Genomic DNA, 25,397 nt, shown 5'->3' with positions numbered 1-25,397 from the left:
CAATATGGATGGTATTAAAGAAGGTCTTAGTACTTTGAGGCAAGCCTAGCTAGAGGACGGGAGCTTTAATTTAATTCTAATTTAATGAATTGCGAGTCTTGTTTCTAATCCAGTTTAAGCACCTTTTATTCTACAAGATTTGGTGAAGTAAATCTTGGTTTTCATCGGAGTAAATAAGAATAGAATTACATTTCTCAAAGCCAAATGAATAAAACACTGGAGGGGGGTTGGAAACACGTATTTCTTCCCTGCACTTGCCAAGGAGACATAGTACAATGCTCACTGTATGATACTTGGCTCTATATATTCAAGAGGGAACACCTGCCTGAGGGGGTTCTTTGTTAGGTAAATGCAAAAGTGCAAGTAAGAATTTACAAGAATTACCCAAAATACATGAAAAATAACCTGAAAAGTAGCCTGGAAAGTATTCAAGGGCTCTGACCAAACGAAAAGGAGACGCCACAGCAGGACGTTACACTTCGCATCCGTGTCATGTGCAATGTACGGCAGGACTCTCCACTAGCAGTTGCACAAATGACTCATCAGAAACGATGTTATCAACGTTATTGTGCATGCTTATCCTTTTTTTTTTTTTTTTTTTTTTTTTTTTTTGGCTCTTTAAGACTAGAGAAGCCAAGAGGCAGCTAAAAAATTGCTGTTGTGAGGATGTGCTGAAGCGTTGGTGGGTACAGTCCCTCAGCAAGCAGCCAGGGGAGCTGCTGCTAGCTGGTAACAACTTGCTGAGGGCAGGAGCAGCAACTCAGGCTGGAAAGAAAAAGCAGGTGTAAAGACATTCCTGTCCTTTACGGACCTGCAGGCCCTCAGCAGGAGTGAGCACTCCATTTCTGCTTTCTTCACTGCATCAGTAGCACTAACATATCAAGAACAGCAGCAGTCCATCTTGGTACAGGTCTTTTCTAGAAAATATACGGCAGACCTCAGATAAATGTGTGCCTTTTGTTTCAGCTTTTCTATCTGGGATAGTAAAATGTGCAAAGGAATACTAGTTATGATAAGGATGGCTTAAATTTTAGATTTAAATAAGTCCTATGTTGCAAAGTTCAAGGTCAGATACAGCCTTCCAGAAAGCCTTGAGTTGTGAGGGAGCTTCTCTACAGACCGTTTCACACTAGAACTGTAGATTATTTGTATATCAAAAAGCGTTTCTTAAATAGATAAGGCTTGTTAGTCAGAAGCACTGTACTAGGTTTATTTATACACCACACATATAAAATGTGTAAGACACAATTCCAAATAGCCTGTTGTCCTCTTTAACAATTGATAGAGGTTGACAGAGCTTTTTGTTCTGCATTCAGAATCAAATACCTGAGCAGGTTATAGTAGGTTGTTATGCAGTGAAAAAAATTTATTTATGTCAAACTCTTATCTCTAAATATGAAGTGGAACCACTTCTTCCAGAAACAGGATTAGTGGCCATGGACTAATTTTCACTTTTGTTAACATAAAGGCAGAGGGCAAATGATGCGTGTAACTTGAAAGAGGTTTTTTTCCAGTGAATTTCAATAAATAGGGTAAGTAGTGATTCTGTATCTCTGCATTAGGTTAACAGGCTCTTAGAGCTTTTTGGAGAAGGGCTCTTCACTTGACTGTACTTCATGCTAACTGCTTGTATCTTAAGAAATAGTTATATTTTTGGGAAGTGACCTCAAGTTTTGCAAAGTTGTTTCCCGTTAACTGTAGTTAATGAAGTTTATAAAAGAGCTGGATATCTCTGGTGAGAGAAAATGAAGAATGAGACAGGGAAATAATAAAAAATAGTTTGGCTAGGTAGAGTAAGCTTAGTCTGCCTCTTACTTTTTGTTCCCATTGATATTTTAAATCATGCTAACAGTTTTTAAAAAGACATGGTGATGGAATTGTTTGACAATACAATTATAGTACTGTCTGTCAAAATAAAGGAGAAAATATGCCTGTGTAAATTTCTTTTTCCCAGTTGCTCAGTGTTCACTATAAAAAATGAGAATTAAGTAACACATTATGTATGACTTGTAAAAATAAACAATAAACAGTATGGCTATTTTGAAAACAGTAGGCTTTTTCTTAATAATAAAAGACTAACAGAATATGGGGAATTTAATTCAGAGAGATCCACCACCAAGCAAGAATTTTAAGAAATGTCTAAAATTCATGCCTCCTGTATTTTTAATAAAAAGCTCAGATGTTTGTTTCGCTTCAGAAATATTTGTTTCCTTTAGTAACAGCCCTTATAACAGGTCCAAAACTCATAGATGTCTCTTTGACAAAAATCTGTTCTGTAAATTAAAATGTAGCTTACAGCTTAAAAGTTACGTTTATCTAAGAAATCCTAGTAGGTAAAAATATATTAGCTTTGCTTTTAAAAGTATTTAACACTTTGTAGAACACTTTTTCCCAAAGGAAAGAGTATTTCCCATGTTTTAGGTGATAGCCTAACCAGTTCTCTCTGGCTTTTGGAGTCAATTCCTACACTATAACTTGAAAATTAGACTGTGAAAATTAATATTGATTATGTTAGGGTTTCTAGATATTGTCAGAATAGTTAGGTGTTAATGAATGTATTCCAGTCCCGTTTTAATTGCTCATGTCTTAGTCCTGAGCAAGATACAAGCAGTCTGGAGGTAAGCAGTAAGCATGCAGCTGAGCTTTGACTGTGTGGTAACGATGTTACATTGGTATTCTTCCATCCTTCATCTGTAGTGAATAACTAACTATTGTCTGACTCTTAGAATTAGATCACTGCCATCTGCTAAAGCATTCTGTATTTCGATGGGGGAAAATTTAATTTGAACATTTCAAGGTCACAAACTGCTGTGAGTAAAGGCCACTGGATGGAAGCTGTTGCCTTTAATAAACATAATGAGCTCTGAAACACACAAAGCTCTGAGTACCTTGGATGTCTGTCTCCGGGAGACAGAAGCAGTGTCCTTGCTTAATATTGCAAAGTTCAGCCTTAGAACAATATATTTTCATTATGTATTTTCATAATTACAGCTAGATAGTAATTAAAGGCAGCCAACATGTGGAAAGAGGTGAATGTCAAGAAGAGGTGGGTAGAAAGAGATGTAGAGTTTCTTAGTTGCAGTTTTTCAGTTTCTGTGTCTTTCAATTTAAAGCTGGGTATAAATGTTCATTCTTGTTTATTGTGCTATAAGAAGTTGGTGACTGAAAGTAGACTTTTTACATCTCTTCTAGAAAATGGTATTATGCCTTGTCCTTGGGACTGACTAAAAGCGTAATGCAAATGGTCTGATACAGACTGATCTGCCTTAAATTTCTGCCATGAAATTATAGGCATAGATGCACTTAAATGGATAGATAGGGTTATCTTTACATTAGTTCCAGTAGCCAAGCCATATAAATCCCTCCTGTGTAGCTCTCTGTAGCTGTACTTTATGACTAAGTGGTTCTTCAGTTAAAGATATAGTAGAAGAGCTTTAAAAATGCTGTTACAATATGAAAGTAAAAATGGATGTCTTCTTAACTAATACTGGTATTATTTTTAAAAACAGACTTAAAAAACCCTTTTTTCAATTAATAAGCTAAACCAGTACATTTGCACTATTTAAGGTGTCCATATCAATGATATCAGATGCATGTGAATAGTAATTAACAAAAATTACTGGTTTAACTAACATAGATTGCTGGTTAAATACTGTGTTGTCTTACCTGTCTCTCTGATACTTACCAGCTATGTATAGAGAGCACACAGATAATAATTTTGGTACCATATCTCTTTATTTCATATATATTCAGATTTAGAAGTGAAGGGCTTTAAAGGAATATTAATATTCTCTTGAGAGTTAGGCCTAAGAAAGGGAACACTGTTTAATGGAGGTTGGAATGTAGTTTTTGTCATTATTTAATGGTAGCTGGTAAATCTTTTGAACAGCTGAAAAACCAGAGCCCACTATGTGAATGGTTATTTTTGGGTATTTCCCCATTAATTCTGATCTCATGTTTTGATGTGACCTTTATTTTCTGTTGTGCAAAATCTTCATATTTATTATACTGTATACATAGACTAAATTTCCGTATTTGTGGATGTGATTGCTAGAAAAGTGCTGAATATGTTAATCTTCTGTAAAAACATCAGCCTTGGTGGTATCTGGATGTCGAGTTAGGATTTCCACAACCAAACTGCTTAGACAAGTTTTGATTGAGTTTGCAGAAGTTACATTTATGCATGTCAGGTGGCACTAGTCTCATGGACCCCCTATCTACTTTTCCCTCTCAAGTGATGATAGTGTTCTCTGACTTCTCTTTTGACACAGATGAGAGTGATGTCAAGTCTAGTGATGGTTTTTAAATTACTGACATCTGTCTACATGAGTGTGGACATGATTTTAAGAACAGCTGCCGTATCATGCGGAGTCAATGTCATTTTTTATCTGCATGACATTCCAAACCATTAATCTCTAGGTCAATGTCTCTATAATCTAAATATGTTTCTCTTACAGAGGTTTTGTTCTTCTTAACAAGTCTGCTGCAGTGTCACAACAACTGTAGTTTCCCATGAACACAGGTAGAATTTGTATCTGTAGGGGAGAGAACATGGCATGGAGCATTGGGTATATAGGGATGAGTATTTTCCTAATTAAGGTATCCAAGAGCATCCTCCTTCTGGGTGAAAGGAATGTGTTCTTTTAATATGTTATAATTACATTCTTCTTTCTCCTGTTATATTCCATAAACCAGGAAGAAAGCTCAGTCCTGAAAGAAATGTAGAATTACTGTAAAAACGATCTTTAAAGTGTGTTTAATTGAAATCAGTCTTAAAATATGTCTACTTTGCAAGGCAATTCATTTAATTAAATAGGAACTAAAGACCAAATATGAATGTTTTCCCATATAATACACTTTATTCCACAGGTGAGTCTGATCAGAATCAAGGCATTTATCTCATTAGGACCAGTACTGTAGCATTCAAATCAAATAATTGTTAGAAATTTGCTATGATAGATGTTGTGTTTTTAGAAGTTAAACAAATGTTTAGATCGTAATTATCAGTTAATATTGTTGTAAAAATTCTTAGTTCACCGAAGGTCACGTTGGACTTAATTGCAAAAAATAAACACAATATCTACTGGTGCAAAAGTAAAGTAAGGTTATTTATGTACAGGGACTTTCTTCTCTTGTTTATAACTCTTCTAGTAAATATCACGCTAAATGTTTGTAGACTTACAAGAAGCCTAACTGTGGCCTAGACCAATTTGGTATATAAGCAGAAGAGGGGGTTTGGGAGGGTTTTTCTGGTCTATTTTTTCAAAACTGTGAGTAGAGTAGAAAACCAAATAATGGTTAAACTGATGTTAAGGTGCGTTTCAACAGCTCACACTTAACTTTCCTTTAAACTTGTAGATTAACTTTTTGAAGACTGAAATGGAAAGGAAGAGCAAAATGATCCGTGACCTCCAGAACGAGGTAAGAGGAGCATTTGATTGTCATCTCAATTCAGAGTTTACACTGGTAGAAGTTAAGGTTTGATTTCATACATAAACCCCATGATGTTGTAGTAGAAAGAAAAAAAGATCTAGTGAAATACTCTAAACACAACAGCAAACAGAAACGATGGTGTGCATTTAGAAATAGTGTTTTATCGAATGCGACTGTTGACTCCTTCCTACTGGAGCATAGGTCTGTAGTACACTTCAAACTTTTACTGTACTTGTGAGTTCTGCTTTTTCAGAAAGGAACACTTAATTCAGTTCTACAGGTTATTGATACATGGTGAAATTTTATCCAGTGTTATTACCTGCTTTCAAAATAACCAGCAAGAGGAGGAGGAGAAAGGAAATACAGTCTCAGAGTTAAGATTCTTCATAAAATTTAAAGAAAACACATTACTAAAATGTTTTCTTAAGCTTTATATGTCATGAATATTAATCTGAGGTTGATCCCAAAATCTCAGATGAAACATAAAATGTGGGGAGGGTTTTTTGGTATTAAACTGAATTCATTTTGAAATTTACTCTTGGAATAGAAAGTTAAAACATTTCAGCAGCTTAATATTATTTTCCTCCTTATCTTTTTCTCCCAAAACAATTTGTCTAAATCAGGATATCATTTCCCTGTCTACTGCTTCATTTTGCAAAGAACTTTGCCCTTGAAAATATTTTATTCAGATAATTTCTTGTTCTTTTACCAGCCAGGCTTCTTGTCTTTGTCTGTTCTGTTCAATTTTTACATTTTGATCTTCTAAACTATACTGAATTTGATGTGTATGAAAAATGGATCTCCTGGAAGCACTTATTTAAACAGTGATGTCTGATGCCTTTGGTGTATGAGAGTGTATATATATGGTCAATCTGAAAAAAGTGCACATTACTTTTTAACTTGCGAAGCAAATACTGTCGATTTTAGTTGCTCACATTATTTAAGCAACATTCTCCGTTGTTTTCATCTACAGTCACAACAGCCTTGCTTTCTTTTCGCACCTGTGATCGCTGGATGCTTTGCAGTTGAGCCTATTAATTCTAATACGTCATATCAGTCTGATCCTATTGACCAGCCGTAAAAAATCCTCTTATTGCACACCAGTAATTCATTAGTCAACATTCAAACCATCGGACAGTTAATGATTTTCTTAGATAGGTCGGTAGACCTCTGTAATATTTAGGTGTTTATATCACATTTTATAAAATCAGCTTTGAAAGGAATCTTTCTTTTTGACACCAAAAGTATTTGCTTCTCAATTTAGAGATGACGTGATTCAGCAACGTTTTATTCCCTTATACTCTCCTGTCTGAAGTTGCAAGAGTTGTCTGGGTAAACTGGAAGTGCTGATGTTGCAGATGTTTTAGGCCTATCACGGGGTCTTTCAGAGAAACATCTAATTTGCATACCTACAATTTTATGTTTCCAATTATGTGTCAGTCTATAGTGACTAAACATCTCCATCACTACGTAAAATGAATGGGCAATTAAAAATGCTCAACGTGCCTTGGATTCAAAATGTAGATACGTTGTCTTGGATACCCACAGATATACCAATTCACACACATTTTACATCTGTGTGTGTCTCTTCCTCTTAGAAAGATTTCAGGTGAAATTGTGGGGTACCAGGGGTCAGTGACAGTACACCACAAAGGAATTCAGGCCAGTGGCAAACCCCAGGAGTCACCAGGATCTGGTGGTGGATGGCACTCTGGGTCTGACGCAGTGTGTGACTCCTCATAGCTTTTGAAGTACAAGAACATAAGAAATGTTCAGTGGTCCATCAGGCTCAGTATCTCTGTGACAGTGGCAACAGCAAACGCTGTCAGGACAGAGCTTGTGAGCCTGCCTCACCTCCCAGAACATCTGCAGTCACTGGGTTTGGGATGTCAGAAGATCTATCCCTGTCTATTCCCTGTAGCGTATGTTTATGAACCTGCTGTCCATTAATTTCTCTAAATCCTCTTTTTATATTGGATACCTTCACATCTTCTTACACTGTCAAATTTCCTCTTACTTCACTGTTTGTGTTTAGCTTTTTTTTTTTTTTTTTATGTCCTTTCCTGTTCTTATCCCTTGAGCAAGTTTTTTGAAATTCTGAGTTGTTCCCTGTGTAGCCTTCTTGGCTTTATAGAGTCATTCAGCGTTTTAGGGGCTTCTAATACAGCAATTTTTTAACAGCTTCTAGGCAGTTTGTATCTTTTTTGGTCATTTGACTGCTCCTTTCAGAATTTACTATTTGCCTTATTTATACGTAGTACTCTTTCATAAGATTGTATGTCTGTGTGCTGGATTTATGTGTGTTTTGCTGTCCTGCACAGCAGTACCTGTTACTGCACTTTGTTAGCAGTTGCAAACACTCTCCCGTTAGTTTCTCTTCAGCTCAGCCCAAGGAAACCCTTGAGAACAAACCAGAACAGTGTCTTTTCTTGGGGGTTGCAGGACTGACTGCAGTCATTTACCATGTAGCTTCTTTCAGTCACGTTGCAAATGTCTGATGCTAAATGAGACTTCAGACTGGTTGGGGTTCTCTGTGCTATATGAAGAATGAAAAAGATTATGATTTCTCTTTAATGTCTTGGCAAATCCTTAGTGAATAGATAAATGCACAGAGGAAAAGTATAAAAAGTATATATATAAAAAAAAAGGATAAACTTTAAAAATATAAAACCGTATAAAACTTTACATACAAAAATAAAAATGTAAATTGAGTGGCTGACATTTGTAAGATCATAAATGTTTAAGGAGTACTTCTGGTATGTATCTCCACTATTCTGCCACACCTGATTGTGATTTTGTATGAGTTTTTAGGGAAGTACTTTGACTACGAAAGAGCAGAAAAGATGGATAGTGGTTTTGTGAGTCACTGAGTGAACAGTTTCTCGAGACCTGTATAAATATTATTTGAGGCATCTGTGATTGAGGCTTCTCAAAATGTGAAAAAGAAAAAGCATATTGCAAAATGGTAGTTAACCTTAGAGGAAGAGCAATGATTAAACTAGAGATATGATTTAGATGGGATGTAGAACACATCAAGCAAATAAAACATTTCAGTTTCTGAGGCCTTCAGTGATGTGTGTTCTGGACCAGCTCACCTGCTTTTCTTTCCTCCTCCATATATCTAAATTACATAGGATTTAACTATTAATTAGATGTTCCTGGGATTATTAAAAAAGATGCATCCGTTACTCATCTCTTTCAGGTCATAAAATTGAAAAAGGGAGGGGGAAGATTTTACTGAGAAGAAAAAAGCTACATTCTTCTCTAGGGGAAAAAGCAAACTAATGTCTAGATGCTCTAAATGGAACTACAGAACCTTGCAGTACTTTCTACAAATGTTTCAAACTTGATGTGGGAGTAAAATAAATCTTCCAGATGCAGTATAGTAACGAATACATAATGAAGAGAAAGAGACAGCAAAAAGGAAATCAGTTGTCGGGGAAAAAAAAACCCAACAAACAAACAATAAAGATTTGGTCTTCTAGCTTTTCAAAATTGCATGAGAAGTGATAAAGACCTGTTTCCTCACCCCACCCCCTGCACCCACCCAAATGCTCCCTTCCCCAGGATACAAGGGGTTTGCACACCTATATCTTTAAGAGCAGCAGTTATGTGTAGCTGAAAAACAACAACGAAACCGGGAAAAAAATTTTGATGCAAGTACTTGACAGTGCTTTCATTCAGCTGATGTATCTGCCATTCTTTACTACCACCTTATCCAAACACATTCATATAGAGAGATATCGGAAACATCTGCACAAGTGATCTGCTTGTTGTTTGTTTTGAATTTAATCAAGCTACCTGAATTATTTTTTTTTTTTAATGTTGTCAAACTTACAAGATGTTCCAAGACCTGTAGGAAAAGATTGAGGGCAGTTTATTTTACACTTATTTTAGGAGGAAACACAGAATAATATTTGTGATTAAAGAAGCAGTATGGTCCTAGTGCACCCTGGAAATCAGAAGCTCAGCGTTCTGTTCTTGGCTCAGTCAACTAAACTTGCTTTGAGAAAAAAATGGAGAGTATTGCTTAGTCCTGTGCATCAGCCACTATGTGGAAAAGGAACCAGGAGCTGTACCTTCCTAGCTGCTTTCTATTGAACTCCTATACTAGGTTTGCAAGCTCCCTAAAAATAAGTCCACTACTACAGTTTTGCTGGAATTTCAGTAACTGTTTTTGAGGGTTTTGATAAGGACTTCATATTCTGACAGAGATTTGACTGAATTTAAATGGTATGATTTTGAGGAAACGTTATGTGTTATCTGGGTCCTGGCACCAGTCACTGAATATACAGTATTCTTTTAAAAACCTTGTTTGTAAGATTGGATGTACTATATGTTTAAGCAATTGATGGCATTTTATATGTATTTTTTAGAAGTGCTATCTGCATACAGATATATAGAGACATAATGAAAATGGAATTCCTTTCATAGCTACTTTTGCCCTTTCAAATATTGCATTCACCCTCAGTTTGTATTGGCAAATTGTGAATTTTGCAATCTCAGGCTCTTCTGTGGCTGTAAAAATAATTCCCTATTTAGTCCTGTTCTTTGAGCGAGTGCCCTGCTGCCATTCAACTTAGCAATTTGGAGATAGGAATAGACAAAAACAGCGTTCCAACTGAATGGAGCAGCTGTGATGTGGCGTATGAGGAGAGGACATTGTACAGAAAGGCAATTATCAGGCTATTCAGGGCTTTGGGAAGAAACAGTTAACAACAAAAATAGTCCCTGGTGTGGAGGAAAAAAGTGCCAGATAGAGCACATAGGGATTATATGTCTAAAAATCTGTCTTTTTTAGATGTCTTCAAGTGCTTCCTGCAATACCAGAAAAAAAAAATCTGTCGGACTTCTAGCTGTAACATGATGTGGTTTGTAATAATATAGTCTAATAAAGGATTGATGTGTAAATAGATAAGCTCTTATTTTGAGAAATTTCTATTATTGACAAAGAAACCAAGAGGTTTGGAAATTCAGGAGCACTGGTGGAACTAAAAAACTTGGCAAGAACGTAGAGTAAAATAGAATATGTATAAAATACTTTAAAACTTTTCACTTTCGGAGATGGCCTGTTACATAGTGTGCAGCTCGCTTCTGTCATGTCAGTCATGTATAATTTGTGGAAAATTATGACAGAACTGCCCTAAAAATGAAGCTAAAGCACGATGCCGTGTTAACCCTTGTTTAGATCAGAAAAATCGTGGGACTTGTTATTTGGCATTCAGAATTGATAATTTTGGGTGCAACGCTAAATATGCATATGCATGATGAATTAATTTCTTCAGTGAATGCTTTTTCTGCATTGATGTGTATTGTGCATTTTGTTACATTGTCATTCACTTCCTACTGGTACACCTGGAAAAGCCATCTTCAGTTGAAGGTATGTGTCCTGGTTGATGTACGTTTAACGTGCAGTTCCTCGAGATAAATGAGTTGGGAAGTTTCCCTAAGAGTTAACAAATGGTTTACATTCTCTACTGAAAGGTAGTGTATTATTCAACTTTGTCACATGGATGTTATAGTTGCCTCACATTAGACTTAGAAATGTATATAAAAAAAAGTTTCCCGTTATTTAAACTGTTTAATTGCATTTGGTTAGATATAAGAAATTACTCTAGCTTGTCATGTTATCTCTGGACAAAGTGTTTTACGATATCTCTGCGTATACCTACATTAAGGTATGTTAATGTCTTTACAGATTTACAATAATCCCTCTGTATTTATAAAGTTGATCCAGGGGTTTATATCAGGCAGTGTATTTTTTTGCTGTTTAGGCTGTGGCAGAATTTTGAAAAACATGAATTACATAAAAGATGTATAGCAGTAGAGGCAATACAGAGTAAACCAGGAGTGGAAAATGAATTTGACTGTAGCTCTCAGTAATATATGTTCTTTTTGCTAAGAAGCACAGTTTTAAATAACTACCTTGTAAACAATACTTTTGCTCTATTCATGTATAAATTGTGGTTATAGCTTTAGTGTTGAGTAAATCATCCTAAACCAGAATTTTCTCCAATCTCTCTGTGCCTAGCTGCACTAATAAAAGGTAAAGTCACAGCAGTTTAAAGTCTCACCTGATCTATTGGGAATTTCATGCCCTGCAGGGTGAATTCAATCGAATTGCATTGAATTATGGTGGGGAAGAAAAACAACAAGAAACCTCCCTTAGCGAAGCAGAAATGAAATTTTAAGGCTTTGAGACTGTACGCTGATACTGTTCTCTGAAGGAGGACACTGTAGTTCTTCACTCTCCATACTCTGCAGATAAAAGTCACTTTTTTCCGAAGTATAAAATCCTGTCCCCCTGAGAAGAAAACTGGGTAAAGTCCTGTTCCCTTTTTGGGTTCTGCATTAGTTTTACAATTCAGGGAACGTGGATGAGTGTCAGAGTCAGGGGCACTGCCCAGGGAAAGGCGGATGAGCAGGAAGAGTGCGGGAACAGCCTCACATACCGTGTTCTGCCGGAGGGCTTTGAACTCACTGTTGTTTCTTGGTTGATTACACCTTCTTTTGAGGTAAAATAAAGACCCGTTTTTAAAAATAATTTGCTTAGAATTGTTCTATGAGGCTTTTTACTGAATATAAGGAAAAAGGTGGAAATGCACTTTAATCGGTTGAAAATGGCTCTTAGGGGACAGTATATGAGATCACACAGAAAACAAATTCTACTGCATCAAGGATGTCAGTGAGATATATTTACAGTGATACAGTAGCAACTGTAGGGAATGTTAGAATAAGCTTTTGTTTTTAAAGGTTTTGTTTCCCTGACCTTGTAGATCCAGGAGCGTAGGACACATTTTCTCACAGTTGCTGTTGAGTAATAATCAGAATCAAAGCATGAGTTAAGGGAATATAATGGAATTTTTATGTCTGGACCCTCTCTCCTAGGCACTGCCAAATTCTTGGATTCTTCATGCATTCTTAGCATCCAGAGCTAGGGTTTCTAGTTGCTCGTGGCTGTGAACCTTTAAAGTGAAGGAGGTGTTCAAATAAGAATGCTTAGATAAAATGTATCCTTAATGAATAAGAAGATTAAAAATTAAATATACACCTATTAGGGCTCTGTTTTCCTCCTGTACTTGGCCACAGCGTTTAGAAAACTGTCTGCTTGGATTTTGCCCAGTATTCTTTGTCTGTCATCTTTTTCAATTAATTGCAGTGCTGAAAATCATAGGAGTGTTCTTTTGTAATCTTGCTGAAGCCGTTCTGATGTCTTTAGTCATGTTTCCCACGCTGCCCAGAACACTTTATTAAATTCTTATTTCTAACATCCTCCTTCATTAAGTCCAAAATTCCAAAATGGGTCTGAATTATTTATTCTTCTTACTCATCTAGTCTCAAATCTGTGTAATAGGCTTTTTATCCCTGAAGCTTAGTCTTTTTCAATTGTCAAATCCAGCAAAATGTCATCTGCAGAGAAAAGAAAGAGTAATTTCCAGTCAATGGCTTCATTTCCTTTCGTAGGAAATTGCTACTAGTAATTAGTGCTCGATACTGATGCTATATAATGTGGTAGTGTCTAAGGTAAACTTCTGTAAACATTTCCAAGATTAGATTGTACAAGTCTTTGGGATAAGGAAGGTGCTAGAATTCTCTGATGATCCATTTTGTCTTATTTTTATGCAGGTATAACCAGTATGTTTGAAACTAAGGATTAAGAACAGAAAGTCCTTTGCTACATCTTGTTTTGAAAAGGCAGCAAAACTTGGAAGTATAAAACATGGTTATCTTGAATAGTCAAGTTTAAAAGGGCTGTGTTCTGTTCTTTACACACACAATTTCCAATGTCATCTGTTGCAACTTCACCAGACAACATGGGCAGCATAAAATCTAATGAAAATCTTTGATCTTTGATCTTCTGCGGAGAGTTTTGTGAGTCTTAGTGTTATCTGAACCAGTGTTTTCCAGCATTACAGATCTCAAGGGCAGGGTGGATCAGAGCCGAGCTCCAGAGAACTTTAAGCATAGACTGAATTTTATAATTAATGTAAAACTTTCCCTGAAGCTAGTGTAAATTTTGCCAAAGAGGAAAAGCCAACTGCTGATCTTATTTATTCATGTTATGCAGACAAGTGGAAGAGGTTTCTTTTAGTACAAAGACGTTAAAATTACCTGGTGGAAATACCACTTAAAAGGAAGTTACAATGGTATATGTGGTAAAAAATAATGAATGGAAATTGATACTTAAGTTGACACTATTGATTTTAACCTTAGATGAAATAATAAAAGCACACTTAATAATCAGATTTTCATGGTTCATACAGAAAGAGAAGGCAAGCTGTTGATTTCATCATTACAATGAGTGCTATCAATTATTGACGTTTGTCAATTAGGATCGAAAAAGAGGCATCACGCTTGGGGAGCTCTGAGTCATCCATGTTCGGTATCAGAGTACACTTTGCCTCTGGAAACACCTCACAGTTCTTAAGGCCATAAGAATTTATAAACTTACATGTGACGTAAAAATACACTTTGCTTATTAATTAAAAAAATTACTTGATAATGTAATGTCCCACCTGGAATACTCCTGTCCTGGGCTGAGAGCTCTCCAGAGACTGTGAAGCTCAGACTACTAGATTAGTTGGCAGGGACATGGTTCTTGTAGTTGTAACTAGATTTCCATGAAAGTCAATAAGAATTTAGAGACAAAAGACCGGCAAACCCCAAATTGATCCTATTATGGTACAACATACAAAACTTCCAATGATTTCAAGGGAGAAGGCTTGGAGTGTTCGCGTTTTCTTTAGGGTCGTACTGAATACAGATGTATGTTTGCTAAGGTCACTGGGAGCAGAAAGTGATTTTTAAAAATAGTTTTTGCTATTCAGAAATTTAAATTAAACTAGACTGCTGGTTTTTTAACTTCTTAATTTTAATCAAGAAGAGGTGTAGCTGGAAAATGTCAACTTTATGTGGTGAAGTATTTTTTGACTGAGGGTTGATAGCCTGTGACTTTATAAAGAGTATAGTCCTCTCCTGAGACTCATTATCCTCTAGCTGTAATTTGATCAAACTAAATACAATATTTGGAATGATAATTCCAATTACTTATGGATATTCAAAGAAGATAAAAAGATAACAATAAAAAAAACCACCTTAATTGAAATTGGAATTACTCCAGAAAAAAGCCTCACATAAAATTCCTACCTTGTTGGTTATGTTACCTACCTGAGCTAAGGTACAAGCTGTTCAGCTGTAATGTGACCCTACCCCATTGTTCTAAAAGAAGCAGAAGCACATGAAACTGTTTTTTCTTGACAGGGAAAAGAAATGGATCTCACCTAATTTGCATCTATTCCAGCCTGAAATCCTGGAGTGTTTTCAAGTGCAGGCATTTTTTGTTCCTGCAAAAAAATTCAGCGGTGTTAGGAGGGACGTTTAAATTTGTTCAACTCATATGCTTATATATCGCTTTTCCTAATTAATATCTCAGATTTGCTAGAGAATTGCTTGCCTAAAAAACAAAAGCAACAAAAAAAAAAAGTTTAAAACATTGTGTGATGCAGTGGGAACAAAACACTCTGATGGACTGGCCTCTTCCTATAAAATCACTGCAGCAGTTCGCTATATATTACTCGTGTGATAGGAAATACTTCACCCTCAGTGTCCACTCAATGTCATACTGAGTCTTAAATATAGAAATTGTGCTATTCGGGGCCAAAATTTGCGAATTTTCTTTTATCCAGAAACATTTTAAATGATTTAGTTCTGGAATCTTTTCTCCCACACTCTGTTTTGAACACTGTTCAACCATATTTGGGGCTGCAGATGTTATCAGAGAAGGAAATACTAAATAGATCAATCGACTTGTCACTAATTTAGGCATAATAACTTGAGTGAGTTGCATTCATTTTATTTAGTTGTCATTTAAGTACTGTATTGATCTTAAGAAAGCTGGTTTTATAGCTATGCTATAATTTAAAAATACAGTTTTCATTAGACTGCCTGGAAATGCTTTGCCATATCTGTCCCAGTAATTTTGCCTATTTGTCAAGTTTACCTATAAAAGCCCTCCCATGGAACAAAACTGTGCTTCTGAATTTGATTTCACTATTTTTACAATTGAAAACCTTTAAAAAAAAGAACCACAATAGTGCTTGTATTGCTCCCTTTTTTGAACAATCTCTGTCTTATAAAAAATTTAAAATGTGCAGAGGTTAATAGATGTGGAAATGTTTCTTCAGTGAAATTATCAAGGTTTTATCAAGCAGGTGCTGCTTAAAGTATTCTGGAAGGTGTTGTCTTATCTCTTTTTTTTTTGTGAGTAGTAATTTCTCAAAGAGCTACATGAATTCATGAAAGGTCTGCATAGATTAAAAAAAAATACTGTAAATATGTCAGAATCATATGGTTCGTCCACAAGCTATGCTGTCTTTTGATGTTTTGGGATCACTTTCTTTCAAATGTAAAATAGTTATTTTTTATTTTATTTCAGACTGTAAATTTAATCCTGTATGTATCAGCTATCCAATTCTTGGTTGTGTATTAGTGCACGTATTGTATGGATGTATTTATGCATACATTTAAATCAAAACACTCTTTATGTATAGATTCAGATGCATATTTATGCATGTACGAGAATATATCTGATGTTAAGAGATAGCTTAAAAATACCAAAATGCCAGCAGTTGATCCACTGAAAAGTCTAAGAGTTGAGTTTCTCTGGATGTGCCCAGGAAGCTTTTCTCTTTCTAGTACTGATTTGATGATCTTATTTCTTGTATCAAAACTTCAAATCTTCCCATATCGCTCTCAAATTATTCTGTTTGTCACAGATTTTTTGGTCCTTATGTTTTTTTCTTCAGTTGATTTCAGTGGATTTTTGCTCATTTACTGAAGGAGATAATTTGATCTTAAATGTAAAGTACTTCAGAATAGCACTGAGCTAGAAAATCCACATTTTCTAAATTAGACTCAGCAATTGTCTCAAGTACTGATCTATGGACCTGTGTCCATTTAGTCTGTCTTAAAATGGTATCAGCCTGCTATCCTTAATTTTGACAATGGATAGCTGGTAATCTACAAGAACAAGAACCTTTAAACATGAAGGATTTTATGCCAGTGCCCACACTGAGAAGCAGGTCACCAGGATTAGTCTACTTGCACAGAAAAATTAACATTTCATTGGAAGACCATGGGATGTGCTGTGCAACGACAGGCATGGTACGCTTCGGCTGTGTGTCTTTGGGTGCTGTGCTGCTGGGAGGCATGAAAAGGGATTTCCTCTGTAGGAAAAATCCCTGGACACCATAAAAAGCCAAAAATAAAACCGTCTTTGTAAGGAATAGCCATTAACAACTTCCTTCTGTTTGGATTTGTGTTCTTTTTGGCTTTTTACTTGTGCTTTAAAGGTCAGTGCAAGATGGTAGAAAAAATTGTGATGGAAACACGGATATTTTCCTGTTGGGGTGAATGCAGGCAGTAGAGTTACCTTAATTTCCAATTTGTTGATTTCTGATAAGAAACTGTTTTCCATTTAAAATTACGTACATGGACAGCAAAAAATATGGCATATTAGATACAATAAAAGACTTGTGTAAAAGAAAATTCCTAGGAAACACGAAGATGCCTTGTGTGATGGCTAGCTGTGGCTTCAGCTTGGCCTGAAAGCATGAGCAGGAGCAAATGGAGAGCTGGTCAGCCTCTCTGCTTCTACTCTGCTGCATCGCTTCAGTAGTCACAAAGGTCAAGTGAACCCCAATAAATTTCTCAGATTATTCCCATGTAATGTCTGTATTAAATCAAAATGCTTGCTATGTGGTAAATTTATAATTTTTTTGGCTGAGTAGAGTCTGTGGGCAGATTAAATGAACTTATTTTTTTTCTCCCTCCATTACGTCTCAATGGTGTAATTCGTGCTTTTAAAAAACTCTTCATGCTGTGCATTTGTGTGTTGCAACCATGAGTTTTTTGTGTATTTCGTTTGGCTAGTGCTAGGCACTCAGCATGCAAACTGTAGATTTTATGCCAATGAACTTGAAGTCTCAGGAGAAAAGTGAAGATATGGAACCTGAGAGTTAGTAGCTCCTTCATTTGCCAAAAAATGGCCCTAACCTAGATCAAGGAAATATTAGCACCCACTCATGAAATTAATATCCTGTAGCTGTTTAACGGATGCTGATTAATTTTGGGTAAAAGGTGTAACCTGCTCTTTACCAATGTTTCCTTCTGGTAGCGATGGCTGTCGTCTTGAATCCGCATGGGGATTGACCAAGATGCCTGGTGGGGCAGCAATGAATTCTTGCTATGAAATCAGTTGGTTTTGTTTTTTTCTACAATGCTGTCACCTTATTTTACTTTTGCAAGAAGAGAAAATGTGGCATGGATATTCATTGAGAAGAGCATGATCTTTTTAGCAAAAATGAAAATAAGATGTAGCAAAGAACCAGTCAAAGCCAGAACTGCTGAAACATCTAAGGATGCAGTGATTCAGTACTCTGCATGAACTACTTCTGCGCAGTCCCCCTACATGTATAGTCTGCCTCCTTGGTATTCTATGCAATCTGAGTTGTTTTTTTTTTTTAATCTTTAAGCTTTGCTTATTAAGCTTTGCTTATTAAGCTTTGCTGCTCCTTTAAGCATCATTTCAACAACAGACAAGAATTGGCTCACATGATTATAGTTAATTGCCTCCTTTTCTGGGTCAAAGGGTGACTTTTTCTGTGGCTGCAAGAGAAGAAAAAGTAAAATTTCTTGATGTTTCTATTGTTGTGATGAGTAAAAGCAGACCTAATTTGATTGCTAAAATATGCACAGCAAAATTAGAAGCAGTATTACGACATTGTCTTTCACCAAAATGCATGCTTAGGTGGAAAATAAGTTGTAAATATTTTTCTATTCATTGATGCAGATTCCCAGTGTCTGTTGCCAATTCTTGTTTTCATCATTTGGGTGATGCCCCAACTTATTTACATTTGAAAGAGGCAAGTGTGTATGTGCAGTTCATAGTAATCTTATTTGCTCTGCATTGCTTACTACGACTTACATCCTCTGCACAGAGGGAGTAGAGTGTAGAAAACAGTCAGCTGAGTAGGACTTTGTGTACTACAGATTGTAGGGTTGCTGTGTGTTCTTTAAAATTGTTGTAAAATAATACCGAATCGTTATGGCAGTTCAAACTCAATGAATGACGTAGGAATCGATAATTTAAAGTTATTTTTGATCATTAAACCACCCATATTTTTTCATTTGGAAAATGTTCGATTTTCCTTTAGTCATTCTGGTCTTTCTTATGTAACTAGTAGTCCTACGAGTGTTAAAGGAAGGAAATTAAAATGTATCTTTGCCCTAACCTTTGGGGTTTTTCTTGTGTTACTGTTAGTGATGCTTTAGAGTGTATGTTTCTAGATCTAAATCAGATTTCTTTTAAAGTTTGATTACATATATTTTTAATGTTCCATTCAGTTAAGGTCGACTTTAATGTAGCATTCAATGTTTTTCATGCTGTGACTCTCATAGTTGAAAAGGTGAGTGGAGGAGCTAGACAGGACACTCAACACTAATGTGAAGTACTGTTAGTCTTTGCAAGCTTCTAAGCATGACTATGCATTTATGGAGAGAATTCAAGACCGTTGACTTAAAAAAAAAAAAAAAAAGAAAGAAACTGTTGCTGTTTGTTACATGATGTGAGTGAGAAAAGCGTCTCTTACAGGGGTTGCAGCCTTTTTGGTTTGTGGAAACCTGAAGGAAAGTTTTTTTAAGCACAGGAATGCATTTGTGATTCCTATGATAAATGTTTAGCTTCTGCTGTCTTTTTTGGTTGTGGTTTTGAGGTGTTTTGGGGTTTTTTAATCATCTCAGGAACTAGGTATCTTATTTTACAAATATCAGTGTAAAAACAGTGTTTATACCTGCTAATTTTAATAAACCACTAATCAAATCTGTAGCTGTATAACTCTTCTCCTTTGGGGCCTCAGCAGAGGTGATTCAGCCATGTTAAAGTCCCAACAGAAGTTTGTGAAGTATTTGGAGAGTTAGACTGATTCAGTTTCATTTGCTGAGCTTTGCGTCAGGATCCCTGAAGTACGCAGGTGCTTGCCATGGGATCAGCATCACCTCCGGGATGGACGCCTTTACTGCAGTGTGGGCGATGGCTATTCTTCTTCACTGGCCCCTAATCAAGATGCTCATTGTTCTGTGCCTTATTTTCCCCTTTCCTTAATTGCCAAATACCTTATTTCTCTGGTTAATCAATTATTCCAAAGAACAATCAGGAGGAATGATTATTCTTAAAGTAAAATGAGATATTATCAGTTGTGTTAAACATAATAAGTATAATTTGGAATAGGACCGTATACCTTCCTGGCTTGGCAGATTTAATGTCTACATCATGATTACGTCATGTCTTGGCTGTTAGTGTTTCAAAACATAGTTCCTCATATTTGCCAGAAATATGAGTCTGTGAATCTGTGAATTTAAATCATGAACTTGCGGGAATGCGGAATGACACAACTTTAACATTGATGTGGGATTTGGATTTTAAGAAATAATTATGGATTTCAAGACACACAGCTGTTGAGCAAGAAGTTCATTAAAAGATCACTCCTGAAAATCTTGCTGCATTCAGAAATATTGAAATACATTTTGCAGATAAAAACATACCACTTTTAAATAGTATGTGTAGTCAGCTGTAGCTTTAAGAAACATTTATAAGTACATCTTCCATGACCTAGAGCCAGATCTCTAAGATAGTTCTGAAAAGTATATGAGCATGAAAGTTATTAAATTTGCTGGGCAGATGCATTACTTAGATTGCCTGGTCTATGACTGACAGACCAATATTCTATTTGATAACATTGCATTGGGTAAATTACATTTTTACATCCTTTCTTTTCCAAGACAAGTATTAATGTGAAATCTGCTGTCAAATTTGCTTTCTTGTCCAGAATTATTAACAGTTTCAACTGAAATAAAAAGGAAAAAAATTTAATAGTTATTGAAATACAAAGTACAGTTGCATAATATATAAAAAAAAGAAATCTTGCACAGATTTTTGTGGATACTTTTTTAGGAATAAGTGTCCTGAATGTTTATATATGTTGTGTGCAGAGCAGAAAAACTTTTATAGAAGGAATGAAAATTTCTATACTTTTCCTTCCATGACCCTAAAATACCAAAAATTCCAGGATTAGAGCACGCTTTTGAAAAGATGGCCGTGTGGGTATTGGATCTACGCTCATTAAGAAGCCAAGCTTAGATCTTCCACAGCCTCGGTGAGACGCAGCAGGACAGCTCTCGTTTTGTCAGTCTGGGAGGTTAAGGTGAGCTGCTGAGTGCTGCTGAGGCTGAGACCTCTCCAGAAACACCGTGGTAGTCATATGAGGTTTTAATACTGTGGATTGAAGGACTAGAGAGCAGAGAGAGAGAGAGAAGATAAACGAGCATTTATGTCTTTAAAGTATTTACTTCTGTGGGTTTTGTGTGTGATTTGTTTGCAACTTAGATTCTATACAATGTTGGAGGACACAAACCCCTGTAAGACCTGTTGTCTGACACTTGCCTTAGCATTAAATCAGTGTAATTCAGTTAAATAATTTCAGTTAAGCTACTTGACTTGCAGCAGCTATTTGGATCCATATTGAAGAAAATATGGATTTCTTGCATTGGTTTTGTGCTTATTGTTTTTTTTTCCTTGACTCTTACTAGCTTATTTTGCTGGTTTTGTGTCACTCCAGAATCTGCACCTAATGAGCACACAGTCGACACGCTTGGCCTTTTGCCTTCTGCGTAAGCCTTCTCCTCTTGTGGGAACAGTAAGCAGTACTGGGCTGTTGTACATCATTTACCTCTCCCTGCCTTATGCAGAGGAGGTACCATTTGCATCTTTTGCTTCTGTGTGTGCACGTGGGGTTTTTTTGATGTATTGTCGGGATAAGTAACGTGCATTTTGCTTCTTTTGCTTTGCTGCATTTTCTGGTACTTTGTTCAGATAGCAGACCCCTTTAGGTTTGTGAAGCTTTTGATGCTGAGGGAATGCTACAACAATGTTCTGCGTGTTTACAGCTGCATTTGCCAGCTCCCAGAGTTGAAATCTCAGGCTGAGCCATAAATTTCATGCAGCTGCATGGAAGTTCCAGTGTTTGTTAATTCAAGGCCCTGCACAGGAATGATGGACCTGGCACACAGTCTTCTTAAATCACCAGACACACAAATTAATTACTTTCCCTTCTTTTCGTTTTACAGTTTGATTTGTTTTATCCGTAGCTTTGTCATCACTTAGGGTGTCAGTGTGCACTTGATGTGTTAGCCAGCGCTGATAACTGATGTCTGGGAGCAGGGGACTTGTTCAGCTCATGACTGACACTGCACACACTGATGCAGTCCTCAAAGGATAGATGATCTCACTGAGTCTCTTCTGATTTTCCTGGTTCTGGCTTTTCTGTTTTATCTTAGGGTAGATTTGCCTTCCTCTTTTTATTTTGGGATATGCAACATTCTATTCCCAAACAGATGAAGTTTTTAAAGCATTCTTGATAGGTCTCGAGATGCATAAACTTTTTTCTTTTTTTTTTTTTTTTCCAATCCCATCAGCATATAGTGTTTTTCCATCTTAGTTCTGAATCCAGAAAGAGTCCAGAGAAAGTGCAACTAGGCATTAATTCTGATGTAATTTTATGCATCAGTTACCACATTCAGCAAAATATTTTGCGTCACGATGATCTCAGGCAGGAGCATAAACATTCCTTATTCACATTTATAGTCCTCTGAATATTTTAGTGGCTTTGATGTTGAGATGGAAGACACAGATTTTTTTTTTGTTTGTTTTATTTTTAGCATGAAAGGTCCTGTGAAGGTTTAGTTGAATCAATATAAAAATAATTGCTATTATGATGAATATGCCTGCATTCTATTCAGCAAAATAGCAAAGATCATAAATCTAGAAAAATGGCAAGTCTTTGTTTCTCATAAAGCGTGGTTCTAAAAATAATTTGCCACCTTACATAGACTGCACTTAAGCCACAGAAAGCACAGCCAAATAGATTTTGTAAATACAATTTATCAAAGTATTGAGTTAAATACAGTTTTGAGTGATAATATATTATTGACAGTTGATACTGATTTTTTTGCAGTGATTAAAGTAAGGAAAAACAGACATGGAAATTTTCCATCTGCAAACCACTCTCCTGTGCTTAAAAGACAGAGCAGTCTCTAGCCTGGAAGGTAAAAGCATGGCATTGTTTTACAGGCTGGATTGTTTACCAAGGTATGCTTTATGTGCTAAATAAGCTGTGGTGGTATTCAGGGACAGATGTAAAATCATGCCATTCCTTTCAAACTTCCTCAGAGATGATTTTAAAATATTTTTCTAACACAAGTTTCAAATCAGGCCTTGAAAGCGAGGTCTTTTAGTTACTAGCTGATGTAGAAAGAATAATTCCTCAGACCTCTACAGGTACGGGATGTTGCCAAAAGTTGAACACTCAGTAAATCCTAAAATGTCCATTGTTCTGTTCTCTGTTATTAGATCTTGCCATGCTTTCCAAACTACTTTCACTTGGATATCTGAAGCAAGGGGCGGGGTGTGTGTGTGTGAAAGCAGTAGTCTCAGGAAAATCTAGACTCCTTTTCATGGTGACCATGAGCAGCTGCATGTATGGGCCATCCCTGGTACATAAAGTATCTGGGAATGTTCAGCAGTCCATTCGACCAAGTGGTGGCTCCCATCCGAAATGTCTGTTGTTGAAATTATAGCTTGGAAACAACATGTGATTTATATGACCTGTACAACATAACCACGTAATTGCAAGATTTCAGATTCAACTTCAGATTATTTATGGCTATGTTTGCTTTCTATTTAAAAACACATTTTCTGTTGACATGTTTTGACTGTGCAGATCTTTGCATCTGTCAGACGACTAGTACGTGGTCTGTAAGGTTAAGGTAGACTTTTCCCATCTAGTCTCTCCTTTGGTGTGTATGGAGTTGAAGGCATAAAGTTTATCATTGATGTCACAAGCTTATTCTTTCTTTTAATTTATCATTTGTCTTTATTACACCATTTAGAGTGTAACTACACACATTACTAACAAAATGTAGCGTATACATTTACAGAGTAAAACTGTCTAGTAGAGTGGCTGAAACACTGTGTTTTTATTTTGGAAATTTCCTTCAAAAATTAAGTTTTCTAATCTTATCAGGAATCATCAAAGATGATCAAGGAACAGTTAAAATAGATCAGAAAGAAATATATTTGGGAGGGTGAAAGCATGGCAAAGAAAGGCAAGAGGCTGCTTTAGGGACTCTAATTCATCATGCTAAGTCTTGCAAAATACCTGGACTTATGGCTGAGGTTCTGACATATAATGCTAATAGTAATTTGAACTGAATGGATTATGATCTAATTTGTGAAAAGAGATTTAGAGGAAGTTTTGGTATCAAGCAGTCTGAAACTTGTTTTGTTGCAGAAACAATATGTAACAAAATGTGAAGTTAATCAAGAATTATAGAATATTTTTTTGACACTTAAATATAGTAAATCATCCCAGTAATTTGAGGCAAATTACTTTTTGCAGCTTGTTCACAATGCAGCTGTTCAGAGAACACGATCAATAATAGATGGCATTTGGAATGTGCACAGAAGCAGGATGCAGGGAGATAAAAAACTAACAGTCTACTTAGAGAAAGAAAGACTTCTTTTGTATACTGCGTTACTCTTCAGTTAGAGCAAAAGATATAGCAGAGTATTAATAAGGCATTTTTCTGAGAAAGGAAGCACGTGCTTTTCTTTTGTAGGCACAGTTCACTTCCAAATTTTGGAGGTATGTCTTTGCCAAATGTTATAGCCTGTTGGGCAGAGATTCATGGCGAAAACAACATGTGTGCTTTGATGCTTTAAATATTCTGGGCTTTGTCCTTTTTAGTGTAATTTCACAGTTACGTAGTACAACTTCTATCATTTAATTATATAGTCTCAAGTAAATGATCAACAAATTCCCTTTGTTCTTTGCTGAAAATGATTACTGAATCAAGTCATCAACATCAAAAAATGTGATAGTTTATTTACAGAGAAATATGATTTTGGGGAATAATTTCAAAGAACTTTGCGTTAGCACATAAAAGACTTCTAAAGACTATGAAGAAAATGTTTATTTTTTACTATTAAATTGTTACTATTGTAGAACATGACCCCAAGTCTCACTGAAACCCTCCTTTGACTTTGAGATATTCACTCAAGTCCATATTCATGGCAGCATTCTTGTCAAAAATAGGAATTGATTAGCAGATGACCAGGCAGATCACCTCCTGTTCCAGATGTTCATAGATCAAGGATGTCCCATAACCTCTTGATTGATTAGGCTCTTGTTGAAGTACTAAGAAATGTTGTCTTCATTTTTTTTTAATTATGGTCTTTAACTTTTTCAGTTTTTCACTGAAATGTTATTTGTTTTTATTTTTTTTCTGAAAATAATTAGTTAGTTTATAGAGATAGGTTATTTACTCTCAGAGACCAAAGAAGTTTAAGCTGTACTCAGAGCCTTTTTTTGTGGTGTTTTTTTTTTTTTTTTTCCCCGTAAGAACCCTTAGGGAGCCCAGTACAGATTATCTGTATCTTATATTGCTGTACTGAGTTTAAGTAGAGGGGAACACTTTCTGGTTACATGGAAAAATATCTCAGTTTAGGTTAGGATATACTCCTTTCCTCCTTCCTTCCCAAGAGGAGGGATCCTGGCATAAAAAGCTAAGTTCACTATCATGAGTAGGTCAGTCATTCCTGAAGAAATAGTGTCGATGGCTCAAAAAATGTCCGTTGAGTTCCATGAATTAGATCCTACTCCTGACTTCTCTTCACCTTGCTGAATGACTTTTAGGAAATACTTAAAGATTAATGATGATTGGATTAGAGTTCTGTGCCAGTAGAGGAAGCATACCCCTGACTGTCCATGCAACTGTCCTGTGTCTGCGTTGGCGTTGTGAGCTATTTGCTGATTTACTCCACGCTGCTTACAGACGCCCCAATCTCTCTG

The 25,397-nt window shown here is 36.1% G+C and overlaps 1 protein-coding gene across 1 annotated transcript in view; it reads left to right on the top strand.

The window, feature by feature from the left end:
• LUZP2 (leucine zipper protein 2) overlaps positions 1 to 25,397 on the top strand; it is a 202,989-nt gene that overhangs the window by 96,891 nt on the left and 80,701 nt on the right. The window contains exon 5 of the mRNA XM_074918195.1: positions 5,359 to 5,421. Within this exon, the coding sequence (XP_074774296.1) occupies positions 5,359 to 5,421 (63 nt within the window). The remainder of the gene's footprint in view (positions 1 to 5,358; positions 5,422 to 25,397) is intronic.

Source organism: Athene noctua, chromosome 14 (assembly GCF_965140245.1).
Source record: "Athene noctua chromosome 14, bAthNoc1.hap1.1, whole genome shotgun sequence".
Lineage (NCBI taxonomy): Eukaryota > Metazoa > Chordata > Aves > Strigiformes > Strigidae > Athene > Athene noctua.
The sequence above is the reverse complement of the archived record's forward strand: the minus strand, read 5'-3'. Positions and strand labels throughout refer to the sequence as shown.